At 38.1% G+C, this 19,638-nt stretch overlaps 2 protein-coding genes across 2 annotated transcripts in view; one reads left to right on the top strand and one right to left on the bottom strand.

The window, feature by feature from the left end:
- Positions 1–3,909: 3,909 nt before the first annotated feature.
- Positions 3,910–9,082, bottom strand: LOC307117220 (protein-glutamine gamma-glutamyltransferase K-like; the record flags this gene model as incomplete). Its single annotated transcript, XM_079802010.1, has 13 exons — positions 3,910–4,051; positions 4,301–4,437; positions 4,604–4,764; positions 6,497–6,781; positions 6,864–7,017; positions 7,123–7,315; positions 7,390–7,528; positions 7,613–7,790; positions 7,906–8,013; positions 8,090–8,208; positions 8,334–8,585; positions 8,678–8,869; positions 8,953–9,082. The coding sequence occupies 13 exons, from the start codon at positions 9,080–9,082 to the stop codon at positions 3,910–3,912; spliced, it is 2,190 nt and encodes a 729-aa protein (XP_079658136.1).
- A 5,612-nt stretch (positions 9,083–14,694) lies between these two features.
- The window catches only part of LOC307117222 (protein-glutamine gamma-glutamyltransferase K-like), a gene marked incomplete at both ends in the record, with an annotated part of 5,116 nt that continues 172 nt past the window's right edge, over positions 14,695–19,638 (top strand). Inside the window, 12 exons of the mRNA XM_079802014.1 lie at positions 14,695–15,130; positions 15,254–15,445; positions 15,557–15,808; positions 15,932–16,050; positions 16,555–16,662; positions 16,759–16,936; positions 17,021–17,159; positions 17,234–17,426; positions 17,501–17,654; positions 17,741–18,025; positions 18,143–18,303; positions 18,387–18,523. Of these exons, the coding sequence (XP_079658140.1) occupies positions 14,695–15,130; positions 15,254–15,445; positions 15,557–15,808; positions 15,932–16,050; positions 16,555–16,662; positions 16,759–16,936; positions 17,021–17,159; positions 17,234–17,426; positions 17,501–17,654; positions 17,741–18,025; positions 18,143–18,303; positions 18,387–18,523 (2,354 nt within the window). The remainder of the gene's footprint in view (positions 15,131–15,253; positions 15,446–15,556; positions 15,809–15,931; positions 16,051–16,554; positions 16,663–16,758; positions 16,937–17,020; positions 17,160–17,233; positions 17,427–17,500; positions 17,655–17,740; positions 18,026–18,142; positions 18,304–18,386; positions 18,524–19,638) is intronic.

A 19,638-nucleotide genomic window follows, 5' to 3' on the forward strand; every position in this document is an offset into this window, starting at 1 on the left:
ATGTTGGTAGGCATGTATGGTATGTATGTATTGTATGCAAGTAGGTAGGCATGGAGGTAGGTATGTATATAGGTAGGCATGTATGTAGGTATGCATGTATGCAGGCATGTAGTTATGCATGAAGGTAGGTAGGCATGGATGGTATGCATGTAGGTAGCCATGAAGGTAGGTATGTATGTAGCTATGCATGTATGTAGGAATGTATGTAGGCATGTAATATGCATGTATTTAGACATGTATGTAGGCATGTAGGTATGCATGTATGTAGGCAGGCATGTAGGTAGGCATGTAGGTATGCATGTATGTATGTAGGCATGTAGGAATGCATGTATGTAGGCACACATGTAGGTCTGCATGTGGGTAGGCATGGATGGTATGTATGTAGGCATGCATGTAGGTGTACACATGTAGGTATAGATGTATGTAGGCATGTAGGTATGCATGCATGTAGGTAGGCATGTAGGTATGCATGTGGGTAGGCATGGATGGTATGTATGTAGGCATGTAGGTATGCATGTATGTAGGCATGTATGAATGCATGTAGGTAGGTAGGTATGTATTTAGGTAGGCATGTATGTAGGTATGCATGTATGTATGCATGGAAGGTATGCATATATGTAGGCATGGATGGTGTAACAGCTTTAACTCTGTTACCTTAGTGGGTATATTTGTTCACACCATTAGGGGGCGCTAATCATCTTCATAGATGAGTATTTAGCCAGGTACTATACCTGAAGAAGTAGGCAAGCATGTGGATAGAGGAAGCAATGGCTTTCCTGGGCAATTCTGTCTGACTTTACAAGGTCCTATGATTGAGGAATGTGTTTCCTTTTTGGTCAATCAGTAAGTAATGTTTTTTTCCAACGATTACCAAAACCAGAGCATAATGTATAACTATGATTTTAAGTGTGTTGAGCATAGAGCTATTCAGGCTAATTGTGACCGTGTCTTCTATTTAGATGGAACTTTTTATTCCTGTGCTTTCTTTCTTGAGAGGAAAGTAGTTGCATGAGGTTGCGTCCGCTAACTGTCTACTTTGGGGTTTGTTTCTTGGATCATGACACTTGGACGTTTAACGTGAGCACAATGAGAGTTTGGATTGCATTGGTGGAAAGAAGGCCGGAGGACACTTTTCCTTTCTTCAACATTGGGATTATCTCGGAGTGAACTGTGTTTTCTAAAAGTGCTGACTTTTGCAAGGACATTTCAACTACCACCAAACCTGGTCAGCTTCACCATCAGCTAAGTGTTATCATTCGCTTTAACAGTCAAGATTCCCCAAACGCTGAACTTTTCCTGTTTGCTGACTGATGTAACTGATGTCTTCCTGTTTTCTACTTTTTTTGTTATTTTGCTTTTGTTTCTTTTGGTGTAATGTAAAATTTGGGTCTGAGTCTTCAGAAATATAGTTGAGCAAACCAAAGCAAACTCGTTTCTTTACCTATACCTAAGTTAAGATCAAGCCTTGCCATCCCTACTCTGATATATAACTTAAGCCAAAAAGGGGTAACGGTTATAATGGTATGCATGTAGGTAGCCATGGAGGTAGGCATGTATGGTATGGATGGATGGTAAGCATGTAAGTAGGCATGGAGGTAGATATGTATGTAGGTATGCATGTATGTAGGCATGTATGTAGGCTTGGATGGTATGCATGTAGGTAGCCATGGAGGTAGATATGTATGTAGGTATGCATGTATGTAGGAATGCATGTGGGTAGGCATGGATGGTATGTATGTAGGTATGCATGTATGTAGGCAGGCATGTAGGTAGGCATGTAGGTATGCATGTGGGTAGGCATGGATGGTATGCATGTAGGTATAGATGTATGTAGGCAGGCATGCAGGTAGGCATGTATGTATGCATGTGGGTAGGCATGGATGGTATGTATGTAGGTATGCATGTATGTAGGCATGTATGAATGCATGTAGGTAGGAAGATGTGGATTTAGGTTGGCATGTATGTAGGTATGCATGTAGGTATGTTTGTATGCATGCATGTAGGTAGGTAGGCAGGAATGTAGGTAGGTATGTATGTAGGTAGGCATGTTTGTATGCATGTAGGTAGGTAGGCATGTATGTATGCATGTGGGTAGGCATGTTTGTATGCATGCATGTAGGTAGGTAGGCATGTGGGTAGGCATGGATGTAGGTAGGTAGGCTGGAATGTAGGTATGCATGTAGGTAGGCATGTTTGTATGCATGCATATAGGTAGAAATGTAGGTATGCATGTAGGTAGGCATGTTTGTATGCATGCATGTAGGTTGGTAGGCATGTAGGTATGCATGTGGGTAGGCATGTTTGTAGGCATGTATGTAGGCAGGCATGTAGGTAGGTATGCATGTAGGCATGTAGGTAGGTAGGCAGGAATGTAGGTATGCATGTATGTAGGTATGCATGTGGGTAGGCATGGATGGTATGTATTTAGGTAGCCATGGAGGTAGGCATATATGTAGGTATGCATGCGTGTTGGCATGTAGTATAGAAAAGAGGGATAGAAAACTTTATTGTCATTGTACAGCTGTACAACAAAATTGTCTCATTTTGAAAGTGCCTACACATAGGAAAATGTACAATTAAACAAAAGTAACCAGTGCAAATATGACAGATATGTGCAGTAAAGTGCAGATATGTGCAGACATTTGATTGCATACACATTGGTAACGTAACATTATGTTAGGTGGCATTTAGAGCTTGTACTGCTATTGGATAAAAACAGTTTTTGAGTCGGGTTGTCCTGGTTCTAATTGATCTGTACCGTCTGCTTGATGGTAGCACATTGAAAAGAGAGTGACCTGGATGAGATGTGTCCTTTATGTTGCTGTAAGCTCTCTTGAGGCAGCGGGAACTGTGTAGGTCCTCCAAGGTTGGGAGAGGGCACCCGATGATTTCCTCTGCAGTCCTGATGACCCTCTGAATGTTGTTTTTTTTATACACCACAGTGCAGCTAGAAAGCCACACGCAAAGGCAGTAAGTATGTAGTATTTAGGCATGTAGGTATGCATGCATGTCGGCATGGACGGTATGTATGAATAACTTGCTTTGTATTTTATGTTCAATTTAAGATTTTTCTCATTTAATATAGATCTTTTTATTGCAAATTATTTGATCAGCAAACGTTGAAAAAAATGTGTAATTGGGAGAAAAAAAATGTACACACAGAATGTGTTAGTATTTTGTCTTTTTTTTTGTATATATATATGCAGCACTGGACCTCCAATAAATAAATCCTGATGATCTGACCAATCAGAGCAGAGTACGCTTGTGGAAAGGAGGGATTTAGAGAGACTGATTCATCAATCGAGTCGTATGAGAAGAATCATTTAAAATTGTGGTGATGTGCAGTGTATATAATGAAACCGTTTGTTGGAGACCTCCAAGACTAAATTAGGAAACTAAAAAATAGCATAAGAGGCACACACCTATAAGCCAACCACCATAATACAACAATTATACACACCTGCTGTAAATGACACAGAGATGGGTGTGTTTATATATACATATATTATCATTTGAATGTTATTGCAACATACAATTGGAATAGCTTTCATAATGAATGTTTGACAGTTCAACTCCCTTTTTAATGTTGGAGCATATTATTATTATTATTAGTACTACCCAAAAGTACTACAGATTTACAGACTATCATAATCACACATTAAAGTGATTAAATTAACGTTAAGAACAATTTGATTAAAGTCAGCACACACATCAACAAAACAACTAAAAGAAAATAATATTCAATGTCACAACAACCAGAAACATTTAGGTTTATATTCTCTTTTTTTTTAATGAAGAAGGTATACAACATCCTGAGTTCAATCTCCTCATGATGAGATCACGAACAAGTTTACAGTTAAAAAAAACAACAATAACCATTTCTTCTCTTTAATTAACTTAAGTACTTTTTCACTGTTTAACAGTAATGTTGACAACACCATGCACTTGATTGAGTTGAGGACAGTCAAGGGACGCCAGTAGTTTCTGAGTGCCATGCCGCACTGGAGTAAATGTCTCCGTCAGGTTCACTGTGGCCAAGCTTGCAATATCACTGAGAAAAAGAGAATTATTACATACTTTAAAAAACTGCTAAAATCGTATAGAAACACACATTACATCTAATACAATTGTATTATAACAATAGAAAAATTAAATGTAATTTAATTTAGCACACTATGCATGGTATAACCATAGATATATCGGTACAACACAAGCTTCTGGTAATTCATAACTTTTATGTTTTGAAAATTGGTGGCTCGTAAAATAGTTTTCCCATGAGATTGGGGTAAATTAATCTTACCCATAGCTAACAATTCGGGCATGCTTCAGTCCCAGACCCTCAATACGGAATATCACATTCTTTAGGACACAAGGCAGGGGATTCTGGAATGTGATTTTGACTGGCACTTCTTGACCCAGGACAGCATCGCACACAGGCTTAAAGGTAAACAAAACAAACAAACAAAATTACAAGTTTATGTACCATAAAATTTACATTCATGTGAACTCCATGGCCAGTTACCACCAATAACCATGTAACCCTTATCTTCTAGGCAATCACCAACCCATAAAGAGTTTAAAAGAGAGAACCTGCTAGACTCACAGATATAACCAGCTCTGGTGTGCGCAGTCTGAAGTGGAACTGAGTGGCCAGAATCTGCTTGGTTTGAGCGACGTGTCCAAAGAGATGGAGCATCAAGGCCGCCTGATCCACTAAGTGGTCCTTATACTCGTCATATCGCAGGGTCCATGGTAGAGTCTGTACTATAGAATGAAAAGAGATAAACAAGTCTCCTTTTACAGTCTTTCTCAGTCGCTTTGGTACATTTCTCAGATCAGAATTGAAATTCTTCACATCGTGTCACTTGTGCACATCAAAAAAGCAGTTTCTCATTTCTTTGAACAAGTTGCAAATGCTTGTGTACATCCATGCAAATGATTATGTACAATTCTCTGCTGTTTCCTACATTATCAGTTGCTTATCTCATGTTGATCAAAATGTATTATAATGGGTCTCTGTTGAATAGTCTTACCCCCCACAACATTTAGCTATTAGTTCATAGCATAAGTCTTTACATGCAAAATGGTTGAACAAGTTGTCATAATATGTCAAGTATTATTATTATTTATGCATTTGGCAGACGCTTTTATCCAAAGCGACTTACAGTACCCTTATTACAGGGACAATCCCCCTGGAGCAACGTGGAGTAAAGTGCCCTGCTCAAGGACACACTGGTGGTGACCGCTGGGAAACGAACCAGCAACCTTCTGCGTATCAGTTCCATGGTTTAACCCACTGGACCACCATCTCACACTTATATATTTAGTATATTATATATTTAGTATATTATATATTTAGTATATTAAGTATATTTCTATACATTTCCGTTAGAAGTTCACATTTCTACTTTTGTTTTTCTGTTTTTTTTCTTTGTGCTATGCAGTACTGTCTTTTCCTTTCTATATCGCAATGACATGGTCTATCAACAAATTACAGTACAAACAGTCAAAGCGTAAATCTTGTCCAGTCTCTTGCAATACATACACTAAGGTGTAACCTACAATTTACAATAATTGTCATCAAAATTTTAGCCATATTTACATCAGAACATCCCTCCAGAGTACAGTTATATTGACAACATGATTAAGCAATTTGACTGTCTTATTCATACACAATGACACAAGGACTTGTCATTCTGATGGCACTGACATGTTCATTGACACAGATATTTACTTTTGAGTGATGAACCAAGGATTTTGAGCAATAGACTGGCTTTTGCAGGTTATCAATGGTGTTTTACTATTTGCACAAATTGTTTTGAGAAATGCACTTACTGTTTTGCAAATGTCGAGGATGATTCGAGAAATGTACTAAAGCGACTGAGAAAAACTAAACAGTTGCATGCTACATAAATCTGGATACATTTGAAAACAGCGTTTTCGTTTCAAGAGCCCACACTAAACGTTGTTTCCATCCACACTAGTGTTTCAAGTGTTCCAAAAGTTTCTTGTCCACACTGAAATTTAAACAAAATACTTAAATCATCTTACTGGGTATGTGTAAAATGTAATAAAAGCTCACTGAGATGATACAGAGAGACCAGACATAATTAAGTTCTCGCTAAGATCATTTTAGTAGAGAAATATCTCACCACTAAGAGGTGCGTCCAGGGCGCACTCAATCGCCATTCAATGTGTGGTTTACAACAATTGCGAGTAAATATTCTGTCATCTTTGCAGGAATGTGATATAAGGATTGTACAAGTCAACATTTATCTTTAGCACACTATGCATGGTATAACCATAAATATCTATCGGTACAATATGCGTCACATGAATAACATTGCTATCCACTTATCCATTTTGGAGAGCGTCTTCATAAAGCTCAGTGTGGATAGAGAGGAAAAAGATGTGTTTTCAAATGTATCTATGTAGACGTATCTGCGATCTCTCTCTTATAATACAGGAATGATTTCAAGCTTTGATCATCACTCACCCTCACAGGCCTTCAGCTCAATGTTCATTTGGCTCTTCCTCACTAAGGCATTATGGACTCCGGTGTAGTATGTGGCTGCCTCTTGACTGTAGAGGGCAATGGTGCGAGGCGAGTTGCATTTATTCTGCAAAATGATGGAAAGCACAGCATCCTTGCCTACACATGGTCCTTCCCCATGCATGGTGACTTTAACAGTCACGTCTTCCGCACAGGGCAATGGATATGTACACTTCTTGGAGCCATGACGAATGGCTGTTTCTACAGCAATACGCTCTTCCTCTGTACCTGGTAAATGTTAATAAAGTCGACAATTAACTTCAAGACATTTTCCAAGGGTGACTGTTATCATACTGAGATGTGTTCTCACCTCGTGGATGTTTGTAGAGGTGCGTTATATCAAAGCGTTTATCTGAGCCAACGGCCTTAGTGCTGATGCAGTGACCTACTGCATTTTTCTCAACGTGGACAACAACAAAGGTCCCATCACATTTCCGTTGCCAGTACACTCTATCATTGTTCACCTAGAACATTATAATTACATTACTAATATAGCATAAATTGCATTTATATGTGAGAGAGAGAACCATTTAAACCATTTATGATGGAATATTAAGGAATTAACGCACTTCTGCGAAAATGAAGGGCACGTCATGCTTCAGGAAGGTCTGCCCACTGCGGATGGCAGCAACAGAGGTGGGGCCGCAGCGGAAGAAGCCCTGGCTGGTCAGCTGAGGAGTGGAATCAAGCACCTGCCAACCTCCAAAACCAGATGGCAAGTCTGAACGAGACATCCAGGCCTCATTCCACACGTGGTAGTTCCTACACGAAGAGAAGAAGACATTCACTTCATGCACATTCAGAGGAACTGAATCACAAATGTTCATGATACTTACCAGATTGAATTATGGTTCATGTGATCAATCAGCTGAAATTTCTCATCCAAATAGACGTCACTTGTCAAACAGACATCAGTGTCATGAGCAGAACAGAAGTTTGAGACTGGACGAACAGGAATGCCCAAACACCTCAACACTACGAGAAAGAAACCCAAGAAGAATAAGTGCCTTACATCTACAATCACTTTCTCAAACTTGTCCATTCTGCCTGATCTCTTACGTGTGTTGGTGACTCCAGCAAAGGCCAAGCTCTGTCCATATTTGACAGGTATTCCTCCACATTTGTGGTACTGTTTCAGGATGGCACTGCTGCCGCACCAGGATGTAGGAGAAGTGCCATCTCCATAGCAGTTTGACCAGTTACCCATCAACACACCACAGTCTTTGTTGGCAATAACCTGTTAAAGAGAGACGGTTGAAAAGGTTGCTTTTTATTCAAGCTTCATGAATAGAGCAAATAAGACCATTTGTTAGGCTTCCCAACATCAAATCAAAAAGAAAATGAAGACTCACCATGTCAGACAACACTCTGGAAATGTTAATGGGGCTTTTCCATCCTGAGCAAGGTCCACCACTCTTCTCCAACACATATAAGCATGCAGCCAATACTCCCTCCTCAAACTAAGAATCAGAGAGGAAAAAAAATATCAGGCTTGAGTTTTGTAATGCTGTATATGTATGAAAGTTTGGCTCTTACTTGACCAAAGTTCCATGTCCTGCAGCCGATCTGCTGTTTAGTTCCATAGTAGATTTTGCCCATGTCATTCAGCACATACTCAGCTCTCTCCGCCTCTTCATGCAGGTACACACAGTCATCTAATAAAGTGAGAAGAGAGAGTTGAATTTTAACTGAAGAGTTGCAGTAAATCTGCTTTCTATTTTTTACTCATCTGCTTAAAAGCTTGTGTGTTTGAGTTTCAGGTGTGTAATGAAACATGTACCTTTACACCAGGGGTTGAACAGCATGTAGATGTCATTTTCAGGAACACATGGTGAAGTGAATCTTCCTCCTGCACAGTGAGTCACGACACTGAGTTGGTATCGTCCAACACAAGCAGTCGGAAGAGAGTGCACACACAGTTTGACTCGGTTATAGTCCTTTTCAACAATCTTTGCCCCCCAGCAGTCTTTCTTGAATTCTTCCACAATTGGAACGATCACATAAGTGCCGTCCCGGATGGATGGGATATGACCTGCAAAGCACACAGAAGAACAAGAGATTCCAGTGAGGGAAGAATAATATACTTTTTTTGTCATGTGGTTGTTAAAGAAGGCTATAACTGACCAAGTATCAGCTCCAGGTGAAGTTTGTCTCTATTTGGGACAAAAGCTTGTGTCAGCTCGACCCACATCTGGAAACTCTGTCCTCTACGGATGATGAGGTGATTGCCCTCATAATAATTTGTGTGATGCTCCAGTCGATTTTGTCCTTTTCTGCCTTTAAGGAGGTCAATAGAGCACACCTGCAGCAATGCATCTGAGAACAAGCAAAAGCAGAAAACAATTAAAAAATAATAATTCCCACTATGCAGTGCAGTCAGAAGAGTTTATAGTGCTTACCATCACTTCCACATACTTGTATGCCTGTGGAATCATTGCACGGGTTGATATTGCAAACTGACTGGCTGCATTGCCCTTGCCGCTCTTCCAATTCCAGTTTGGTTCCAGTACAAATATTTTCACAAGACATGCTTTAAGCTTCAGAGGTGAGAGAGAGAATATGGAAAAATTATAGAACAAAGCTGTCATAGATGGTTAATCATTCAAAATCAATGGCTTCTATTAGTGCAGCTTTTTTTTTAAATGGCAGTCTAATTCTGAGAATGTAAAAAATAAAGTATAACTTTTAATTAGTACTTTATTCATTTTCTTACCTGATCTTAAAAGATAGATAATAAAATACAGATGCCAGTTTTCTAAATGCAATGATTAAATACTTAATAAAACCAGGTCACAATCTTAAAATAATGAATGTGTTGATACTTACATGTTAGTAGTTCTTGTCCCTGAATGTGACTCGTATCTGTTTATTTTCAGAGTAATCAGAATGTTTGTTCTCAGAGAGCTTAAACTAATAAAGCATGTGAAAGTAGGTCTTGCTTGGATGAACTACTGTTGCTCCAAAAGTTCTTCTCTGCTACACACCGGTATATAATGACCTCCTCTCCACCCAAGCTGCCCATAGTGTGTGAAAAAATGTCTTCATGGTGAGTCACACAAGTTTTTTCCCTTTAAAACAGCCTTTTATCTTATAAAACAACCTTTACTCTAGTATAATTGCTCTAGGTCTGAGCTGTCATTTAGAAAAATCAGACTAAGTACATAATTATGCAGTATAAAAGTGAATAGGTAATGTGAGAGACTATTTTGTCAATGGCATTGTTTTTAAAAAATATGATCCATAGGGCTATACATTAAATGTCATGTCATAGTTTAGGATAAACCTAATGCTGCTTTTTAGTAATGAAATAATCTACACATACTGTAATTACTGAGATTAAGTGACCTTACCTACTTTTTTTTTTTTTTTTTTTATATTGATCAGATGAAAAGGCTTAAGATTAAAACTTGGTGACTGACTGCATTTAACCCTCCTGTTACCTTCAAATCTGGTAAAAAAATTTACCCACTGGGGTCAATTTGACCCCAGCAATGCAAACCTCCAGAATATGATATATTTTTAAGGTTTATGTCTCAGGTCATTTATGGCTGACAACATATCTGGTGGGTCCTGGAACCATTTTGATGACATTAGCAGAACTATGTCTACCCTGTCGTTCAAGTGGGGAGCAGGACCATAATAACGTGAACTACTAGTGGTTCTGGCAATACTACAGGTATGGTTAGGTCAGGTTAGAGCCCTAAAACAGAGGGAAGTTGTTTGAATATTAAATTGAATATGTACAATTATAGCATGTTATAGTGACCTCAATAAAACAACCAAAACAAATGTGTAAAATGTTTATATTTCTTGTGTTTTATACAGCTAAAAGAGCCTGAGGTCAAATTGACCCAAAAGAACACCAATGCTACAAAATGTGTACAGGACACTGGAAAAATATCATCATGTTAATTTTATGTTCACAGAGTTGTCCCGATTAAATTAGGAAAAGTAATTCAATCTGAAGCAACAAAAAAAGGTCAATCATGATTTTACAGTTACATGGGGTCAAATTGACCACAAAGATAACAGGAGGGTTAAATCACATACAAATATTGGTTCATTCTCTTAACAAAAAATATTATTTACAATAAAATGTTATTGCCAATTATACAAAATTATGAATATGGACACCAAACTAAAGGAGTTGCGATACACATTTTTGTCTCTGAAGGGTGTTTTTAAATGTCAACTCCTGCCCACTTGTGGGCTCGCGAGCTTCCAGGTGGTTTTTAAAATGCAGATTAGAATATATTAATGTGACAATGCTGTTTTGTATTGTTATCTCCTACCAAATATACATTATCTTTGAAGGACAAAGCAGAGGCTGTGAGGGATAGACGTAAAGTCTTAACAATGGCTCGCACTGTACAAAGGTCCAGATCATGTCATTTTCACAACTGACTGTCCAAAACTGTTTTATGGAGTTTTTGTCTACTGAATTTTTTTTATCAGTTTGTTCTGATTGAACAATCAGAGTAAAAAGTGTTCAATCAGAGTAAGAAGAGAGTATTTGTTCAGTTAACTGTCAGCCTCTTACATGTCTGCATCTCGAGAGATTGCAGAATTCTAGCAAAAATTATGTTTTATAAACCAAGTTCGGGTGGAGCTAATCAGCTCGAGAGGAGTTACATATACACAGCCGAGAGCTGACTCACCTGGTTACCTCGACAGTTTTCTGCATCTCTCTGCCACCCCGTTCCCCACTCTCGGCTGGGGATACAGGGAAGTACTGTACTCTGGGTTTGTTGGGCTAAATTCCGAGCTCAGAGCCCTCTAAATCCCCTCGGACAGCACGTGAAATACGCTTATTATATTCTTTTACTCTATTCGATCATTTGTAAGTGTGAACTCATGAAAACAACTGCCACAGGTAATAGGCCATTATTTATTTAATTGATTTATTTTAGGCTTTTTATCGTAGATTAAATAAAAATATGTATTCCATGAAGAAAAGGCTCAGCACCTAAGGCTCTATTGCCTCAATGTCTTTGGCCGGATGGCGGAGGTTGATTACTGCCAACAGCCCTTAGGATTGTTTGTGATTTGATCTTAGTGACTTGAGTCATCATGACTACTCCTAACGTTTCAAAGATTTAGGAGCTAGTTTTAGAGCTAAAATGCTTTGTGAAATACTCTTAGAGCAAACATTTTGGAGTCCTAAAATTAGGACTGAGGCGCCCATTATTTTTAAGAGTTTCTCCTAAATCGGCATGTTAGGAGCTATTTTTAGCCTCGAGATATTTTGTGAATACGGCCCCTGTACAATCCATTGAACGCACTGTAGTCTATCCCTCACAGGTTTGTTTTCATTCCTGTCAAAAATTTAAAATGGTGCTATACTGACTAAGGTCTATTGTACAGGTCAAATCTCAAATCAGTTCATTATGCTTTCAAAACAAAGGTTGCTCAAAATCATGAACTTAATGCATGCACAGAGCTCATATGACCATGAATGAAGCTATCTAAAGGGAAAGCTCTTTAAGAGATAGTGTTCTTGAAGGGTTAAAGCTTCGCCGTGCCTTTAAATGACTGCTATAGAAGAGATGAACAGTCTGACTTTTGTCACAGTCAAAAATCCAATGCTGGTCAATTAATACTGTATTACTATCAACCGTGGAAGTATATTTAAAACTCTCACACACACACACACACACCAATGCGTGCCTAAGAATCCCCCTAATGGAAAGTTTGGACATCAGAGGTGCATCCAAAACAGCCTTCATAATACTACAGTAAAACTGAATGCAAAGAGGAGGTACAAACTGCACCAAGACTGATGTGCCAGCCAACAGTGATGCTATAATTTGGTGTCGCTGCACTAATGAAGCCAAAAAGCGAAAGAGTGGATATTTGAAAATGTAGCCTACATAAGCACTTAATCCTCACAATAATTAAGAGATTTGAATCTCTGAGATGTGATTCAAAAGGACACCAGATCATAGCATGAAAATACTTCTAGTTTCTGTGATGTACCAAAGTAGAGGAGAAAATGTCCGAACCTTTCCAAATGCATGTTCACGCTGTCCAGCACAACTCCAGTGACCATCAACACTGTCCTGTGTGTTTCCAGCTGTCATGGATGTTTAATATTGATGGACTGGGATGACAGCATGCCAAAATGATTAATTATGGGTAAGACTGACTTAAGATTTATAATAACTGTCTGCTATTATAATACATAAGAGTCACTTAAGAGATTATACAATGCCTTACAGCAGACAATCCTTTCAGAGCAACCCTGTTTTTCAAAAGTACAGTGTTGAAAGCTCATCAAGCACTCCTTGAGAGTTTTGCACTTGCAACTTTTCTTCATCTACTGTTCCACACCTCCCCATATTATATTAATTACACTGACTGAACTTAGTTATTGTCGTCTGATAAACACAATGGAATGGGAGATGCTTTGTGAGTTGCAGTGTCATTTTAGTGATTATACAATAGTCATCTCTCATTCTTTCTCACTGTTTTTCAGTGACATTTCAAGCCTGAGCACAGTGAGCCTGACATTTATTTCCAAAATGGCACTTGAACTCGCATCAATTTACTCATGTGCTTTCATTGCCAACATAATTGATAGATAGATAGAGAGATAGATAGGATGAAATGAATACTGGCTGTTTTATTGTTTTAAGTCAAGTCTGACCAGAATTACTAGATATACTAAAGTTGTGTCATATCAATTTGCTAAAGCCCCAGTAGAGTCATGTTCTGGTAATTGTTTGCTGAATTGCTGAGGTATGGATTTTTGTAGGTCATTTTGACTTAATTGGTCTTATTAAAGGCTGTTTCTCCTCATTTTCTCAGGCGCCTTCTAGGTGGAGCATGAGCTTCAGGTTGGGGATGGTGAACATATTAGACAATATTTCTACTGTCTCAGAAAAGGAAAAAGTACATGACATACTTCATGCTTCTTCTATAACAAACATACTGATTTGAAGTTATGGCATCAGATTCCTTATTTCCACTTGTCAAGTAAGAGACAGCTCTTCCTTTATCAGTGCAGGGGCCGCTGTTTGTGTTCATGGGGGGAAGCAACACTTCACCCTATCAGTAAAAAGGGGAAAAAAGAATGAAATTAAACAGCATATTCATTTACAAAATCTCTTGTGAATTTTCATTCTCCTTCCAATTTTATGAGTCGTTTTATTTAATAACTTGCTAAAAGTCGCACATCAAAGAGTCGTCCTTGTTCTGACGATCATCAAGTAATTGACATTAACTGTAATGCAATTTAACTTAATATAATCATGCAATATTACTGTATGTGTCAGAGCCAATTTTGCCTTAAAATCCCTGATCTAATCTCTTTGTTGAAGAGAGCTTCATTCCTTCAATCATGATCACACGGCTCTCTGATTATGCATAAAATGCATAAACCATTGTAAGATTAAACAAGTTTAACAAACAGGGTCAGTGAGAAATATATATCTGATAACTTTAAGATTTTTAATGACCAGTTCTATGACCAATGTCAACGTCTTAAATGAGCAAACCTGCTCTGTCATGAAAATTACAGTAAAAGGACACTGCCTAGTTTAAAAGTTCAGAACAATTAAACTAAGATGTTAATTTGTCCCATTAATTCTCGAAAACAGACCATTAAAATGAACATGCGTGACTCAAGATCTTTTGATCCCTTGCTAAGAGGACAATTGACATTCTTCTTCTAAGAGGTGTGGATGGGGTGGAGATCGAGATGAAGTATAAAAATCCCGTGTTCAGTGGCGACGGACATCAGTGCGATCAACGAGCTGGTTAAACTCACTGTTCACCTGCTTCAGTAAATCAAGTTCTCGGTTCAGTTTCTCTTAAACAAGGACTAGGACTAAAACATGTAAGTAATCGACTCTGACATTGTTTGAAAGTTATGATCTGGTCTTATTGTGCACAGATATTGCTATTAGAAAACTAGAATGATCTAGATTTCATAGGATGTTTTTATTCAAGAGTTCTTTTGCAGATTATTATTTCGGAAGTCTTTCTTTTACTGGTATGATTACATAAGGAAGTTAAAAATATTGCTCTGATAATTTTGAAAACATCCAAATGAACAGATCTAGAAACATCCAAGAGACCTTATTTATGACTTATTAACCATCTAATGACATGCATCTCTTTTTTTGTCCTTTTTGCCCAGCATGCCTTTTGTGTACAACCCATACAAAAACCTCTGCACCGTGGGCCGTTTCCCAGTTGTTAAACTGCAAGCGGACGACTGCAGGAAATCAACATGCTACACACCAGCTTATCCTTATAGTTGCGTTAACCCTTGTGCCAACCCTTGCGCTAAAACTTATGTAAACCCTTGTGCCAACCCTTGCGCTAAAACTTATGTAAACCCTTGTGCCAACCCTTACTCTGTCCCTTATCATTACCCATATGTCAACCCTTGTGTTAACCCATGTGTCAACCCTTGTGTCAACCCTTGCGTTAACCCTTGCGTTAACCCTTGTGCTACTCCATACACTAATCCTTGCAACTATGTCTCCCCATGCCATGATTATGAGACTAAAGAAGTTGTCATCAAGGAGTGTTTGGATGATTGCACAGTCAAGCGAGTCTGTGGAAGTGAGGGTAAGAGTTGTAGATCTTTGTCCTGCAATGCATGATGAAAAAGTGAAAATTGTTATTGTAATAACTAAATGAAGGATCTGTTTGATATTTAATGGCTTGTCTTCTGCGGTTTCGTTTTCTCAGAAGCTCTCCTCCGGGTGAGTAAAGTCGATCTTCTCAAGTGCAGGACTGGACAGAATCGTCAGGAGCATCACACACACTGTTTCCCAGATGATCACCTCATCGTCCGCAGAGGACAGTATTTCCATATGTGGGTTGATCTGTGCCGTCCTTTCAATCCCAGCTGTGACAAACTTCACCTGGAGCTGAAACTAGGTTAGTTACTGTATGGCCCGCGCGAGCAAGAGCACACGCAGATACAGTATAGAGGAGGAACTTGCACTTCTACCCTCACTGGAATCTCTTTTTCTTCTGTGTGCTTTACAGGTCATATCTCATCCATCCGGGACGGCACTTTTGTGATCGTTCCAATTGTGGAAGAATTCAAGAAAGACTGCTGGGGGGCAAAGATTGTCGAAAAGGGCCAAAACCGAGTCAAACTGTGTGTGCACTCTCTTCCGACTGCTTGTGTTGGACGATACCAACTCAGTGTCGTGACTCACTGTGCAGGAGGAAGATTCACTTCACCATGTGTTCCTGAAAATGACATCTACATGCTGTTCAACCCCTGGTGTAAAGGTACGGGTTTGAGTCGCTTTAAAATAACCAACAAAACCTGATTATATGAAGATTAAATTGAATGTGGAAAGAAAGCTTGATTAAGCTTTATGAAGCTTCAAATCCAATTTTCTCTGTTCTCAGACGACTGTGTGTACCTGCATGAAGAGGCGGAGAGAGCTGAGTATGTGCTGAATGACATGGGCAGAATCTACTATGGAACTAAACAGCAGATCGGCTGCAGGACATGGAACTTTGGTCAAGTAAGAGCCAAACTTTCATTCATATATTACTAGTATTTACCACATTTTAGAGACCGCTGTGAATCCAATTGATTTCAATGGGGATGTTGGGGAACCCCAACTGTTTGTAAATCCGTCCTGCAAATTACTTTCAACATTTGGGTTTAGCATTTAAAAGTTACAAAGCAGTTCTCTAAAATGATTATTAAACATCAGCGTAAAATATTCCACAAGGTTTACTACACATCTATTATAATACGAGATCTCTCTCATAAAGACTTGAAAAAAAGACTTGAAACCTACATAGTACGATTCACAAACCTATGACTCTTCCAATTCTTTAAAAGAACCGATCAATAGACTTTCTATCTGTTAGGTTTGTAATGGGATTTAAATCAAAGTAATTATACGATGAAACAGTTTTTAAATTATGTGTGATTAAGTGTAATTTGTGAGCTCTGCTGTACATGTTTTTTTTAGTTGATCATAATATCGAATGTGCTCACTCTACCGTCTGATTCTTAGTTTGAGGAGGGAGTTTTGGCTGCATGCTTATATGTGCTGGAGAAGAGTTGCACCCCTTGCTCAGGATGGAAAAGCCCCATTAACATTTCCAGAGTGTTGTCTGACATGGTGAGTCTTCATTTTCTTCTTAACAACATCCTGAATTTGGTGTTGAATGAAGCTTGAGGCATAAAAATAACATTTTCAACCGTCTCTCTTTAACAGGTTATTGCCAACAAAGACTGTGGTGTGTTGATGGGTAACTGGTCAAACTGCTATGGAGATGGCACTTCTCCTACATCCTGGTGCGGCAGCAGCGCCATCCTGAAACAATACCACAAATGTGGAGGAATACCTGTCAAATATGGACAGAGCTTGGCCTTTGCTGGAGTCACCAACACACGTAAGAGTTCAGGCAGAATGGACAAGTTTGAGAAAGTGATTGTAGATGCGAGGCACTTATTCTTCTTGGGTTTCTTTCTCGTAGTGTTGAGGTGTTTGGGCATTCCTGTTCGTCCGGTCTCAAACTTCTGTTCTGCTCATGACACTGATGTCTGTTTGACAAGTGACGTCTATTTGGATGAGAAGTTTCAGCTGATTGATCACATGAACCGTGATTCAATCTGGTAAGTATCATGAACATTTGGGATTCAGTTCCTCTGAATGTGCATGAAGTGAATGTCTTCTTCTCTTCGTGTAGGAACTACCACGTGTGGAATGAGGCCTGGATGTCTCGTTCAGACTTGCCATCTGGTTTTGGAGGTTGGCAGGTGCTTGATTCCACTCCTCAGCTGACCAGCCAGGGCTTCTTCCGCTGCGGCCCCACCTCTGTTGCTGCCATCCGCAGTGGGCAGACCTTCCTGAAGCATGACGTGCCCTTCATTTTTGCAGAAGTGCGTTAATTCCTTCAATTTCGCATTCTGTCAGTTATTAATTTACAATGACTAATGATTCCTGCTGTCTCTAGGTGAACAATGATAAAGTTTACTGGCAGAGGAAATGTGATGGGACATTTGGTGTTGTCCATGTTGAGAAGGATGTAGTAGGTCACTGCATCAGCACCAAGGCCGTCGGCTCAGATCAACGTGTGGATATCACAAACCTCTACAAACACCCACTGGGTAAAAACCACATGCATGTCTCTTAAAACATCTGGTTAAGATTCATGGTCTCACCTTTGACATCTCCTCCTGCTTCCATTAATCAGGTTCGTCTGAGAAGTGCACTGCTTTGGAAACAGCCCTTCGTCATGGCTCCAGGAGATGCACATACCCACTGCCCTGCGCTGAGGATGTGGTCTGTGAAGTCAGCCTGAAGGGTGATGGACCGTGTGTGGGAAAAGATGCCGTGCTTTGCATCAATCTAAAAAACAAATGCAGCTCACCTCGTAGTGTCACCCTCCACAGTCATGCAGCAGCCACGTACTACACTGGAGTCAGGAAGACCTTCCTGAAGAGAGACCAGACATGCATTGAGCTCAAGCCCTCTGAATGTGAGAAATGATCAAGTTTGAGTTGCAATGCATGAGACCACACAGTTACTAGTGTGTAAAGTTAATCTGTTAGTCATTTAAAATAGAGACTTGTAATGAAAGCATGAATATTTATAGGCAAACCTATGGAATGGACCCTGAGTTATGACGAGTATAAGGAGCACCTGGTGGATCACGCCCCACTGATGCTCAACCTCTTTGGACACGTCGCTCAGACTAAGCAGATTCTGGCCACCCAGTACAGCTTCAGACTGCGCACTCCAGATCTGGTTATCGCTGTGAGTTAAAGTACTTCACTTATTCTGTTGATCAGTTGAAATATTTTAGTGCTGAATTGTGTCTTGTATGTGCTTCTTCTCAGCCTGTTTGTGATGCTGTCCTGGGTCAAGAAGTGCCAGTGAAAATCACCTTCCAGAATCCACTTTCTTGTGTCCTGAAGAACACTGTATTCCGCTTTACGGGACTTGGACTGAAGCATCCCAGAATTGTTAACTATGGGTAAGACACTACAATATTTGTAATTTTCACTGAATTATATAAAGTTGATTGATGAGCGCAATGCTCAACACTCATTCTGTGTTGCTATTTTTTTGTGATCATTTAATCGAGGAAAAAAATTACTATATTATAGTTATATTAAATAATATTGGGTTGCTAAAAATCTTATTTAATCAAAAAAATATATATTATTTAAAATAATTAAACTATAAAAGATATAAATTATAGTAACAATAGTGTGTTCCTGTAGCTTGTTACTATTAAATCTAAAAAGTTTTTTTTTTTAGAATATATTTTTAAATATAAATATATAAATTACAGTAATATGAATTGTGTCGCTACAGTTTTTTAATATTTAATCCAACATAAGTAATTATTAAAAAGATAATTCAAATATAAATTCGATATATTAAACAATGTGTTGCTATATAGTTAATTATTTAAAATAAAAAAATGATATAAATATAAATGATAGTATGTTTTTCAACACAGTTTACCATTTAAGTTAAAAGTGTTCTTTAAAAAACTATTAAAATATAAATATATAAATTATAGTAATATAATATATTTGTGTCGCAATACAGTTGGTGAATATTTAATCTAAAAAATAATTCACTTATAAAATTAAAGTTATATTAAATAATATTGTGTTGCTAAAGATCTTTTTTAATCTAAAAAAATAGAAAATAATTAAATATAAATATAGTAGTAATAATAATAGTAATAATAGTAATATTAAATAATAGTGTTTCTGTACAGTTCTGTACAGTTTTTATTAAATAAAAAAGATTTTTTTAAAAACTTAAAATATAAATATATAATTATAGTAATATAAAATTGCATCGCTACAGTTTGTGAATATTTAATTCAACAAAAATAATTATTAAAAAAGATATATTAAATAATGTGTTGCTATATAGGTAATTATTTAATCAAAAAATTAAATTAAAAAAAAAAATTATAATATAAATATATAAATGACAGTTATATTGCATAGTATGTTTTTGTACAGTTTATAATTTCAGTTTTTTTAAATATAGTAATATTATATTATGTGTCGCACTACAGTTTGTGAATATTTAATCTAACAAAAATGATTGCAATATAATACTACA

The sequence above is a fragment of the Gobio gobio genome, assembly GCF_949357685.1.
Source record: "Gobio gobio genome assembly, chromosome: 21".
NCBI classification, from domain to species: domain Eukaryota; kingdom Metazoa; phylum Chordata; class Actinopteri; order Cypriniformes; family Gobionidae; genus Gobio; species Gobio gobio.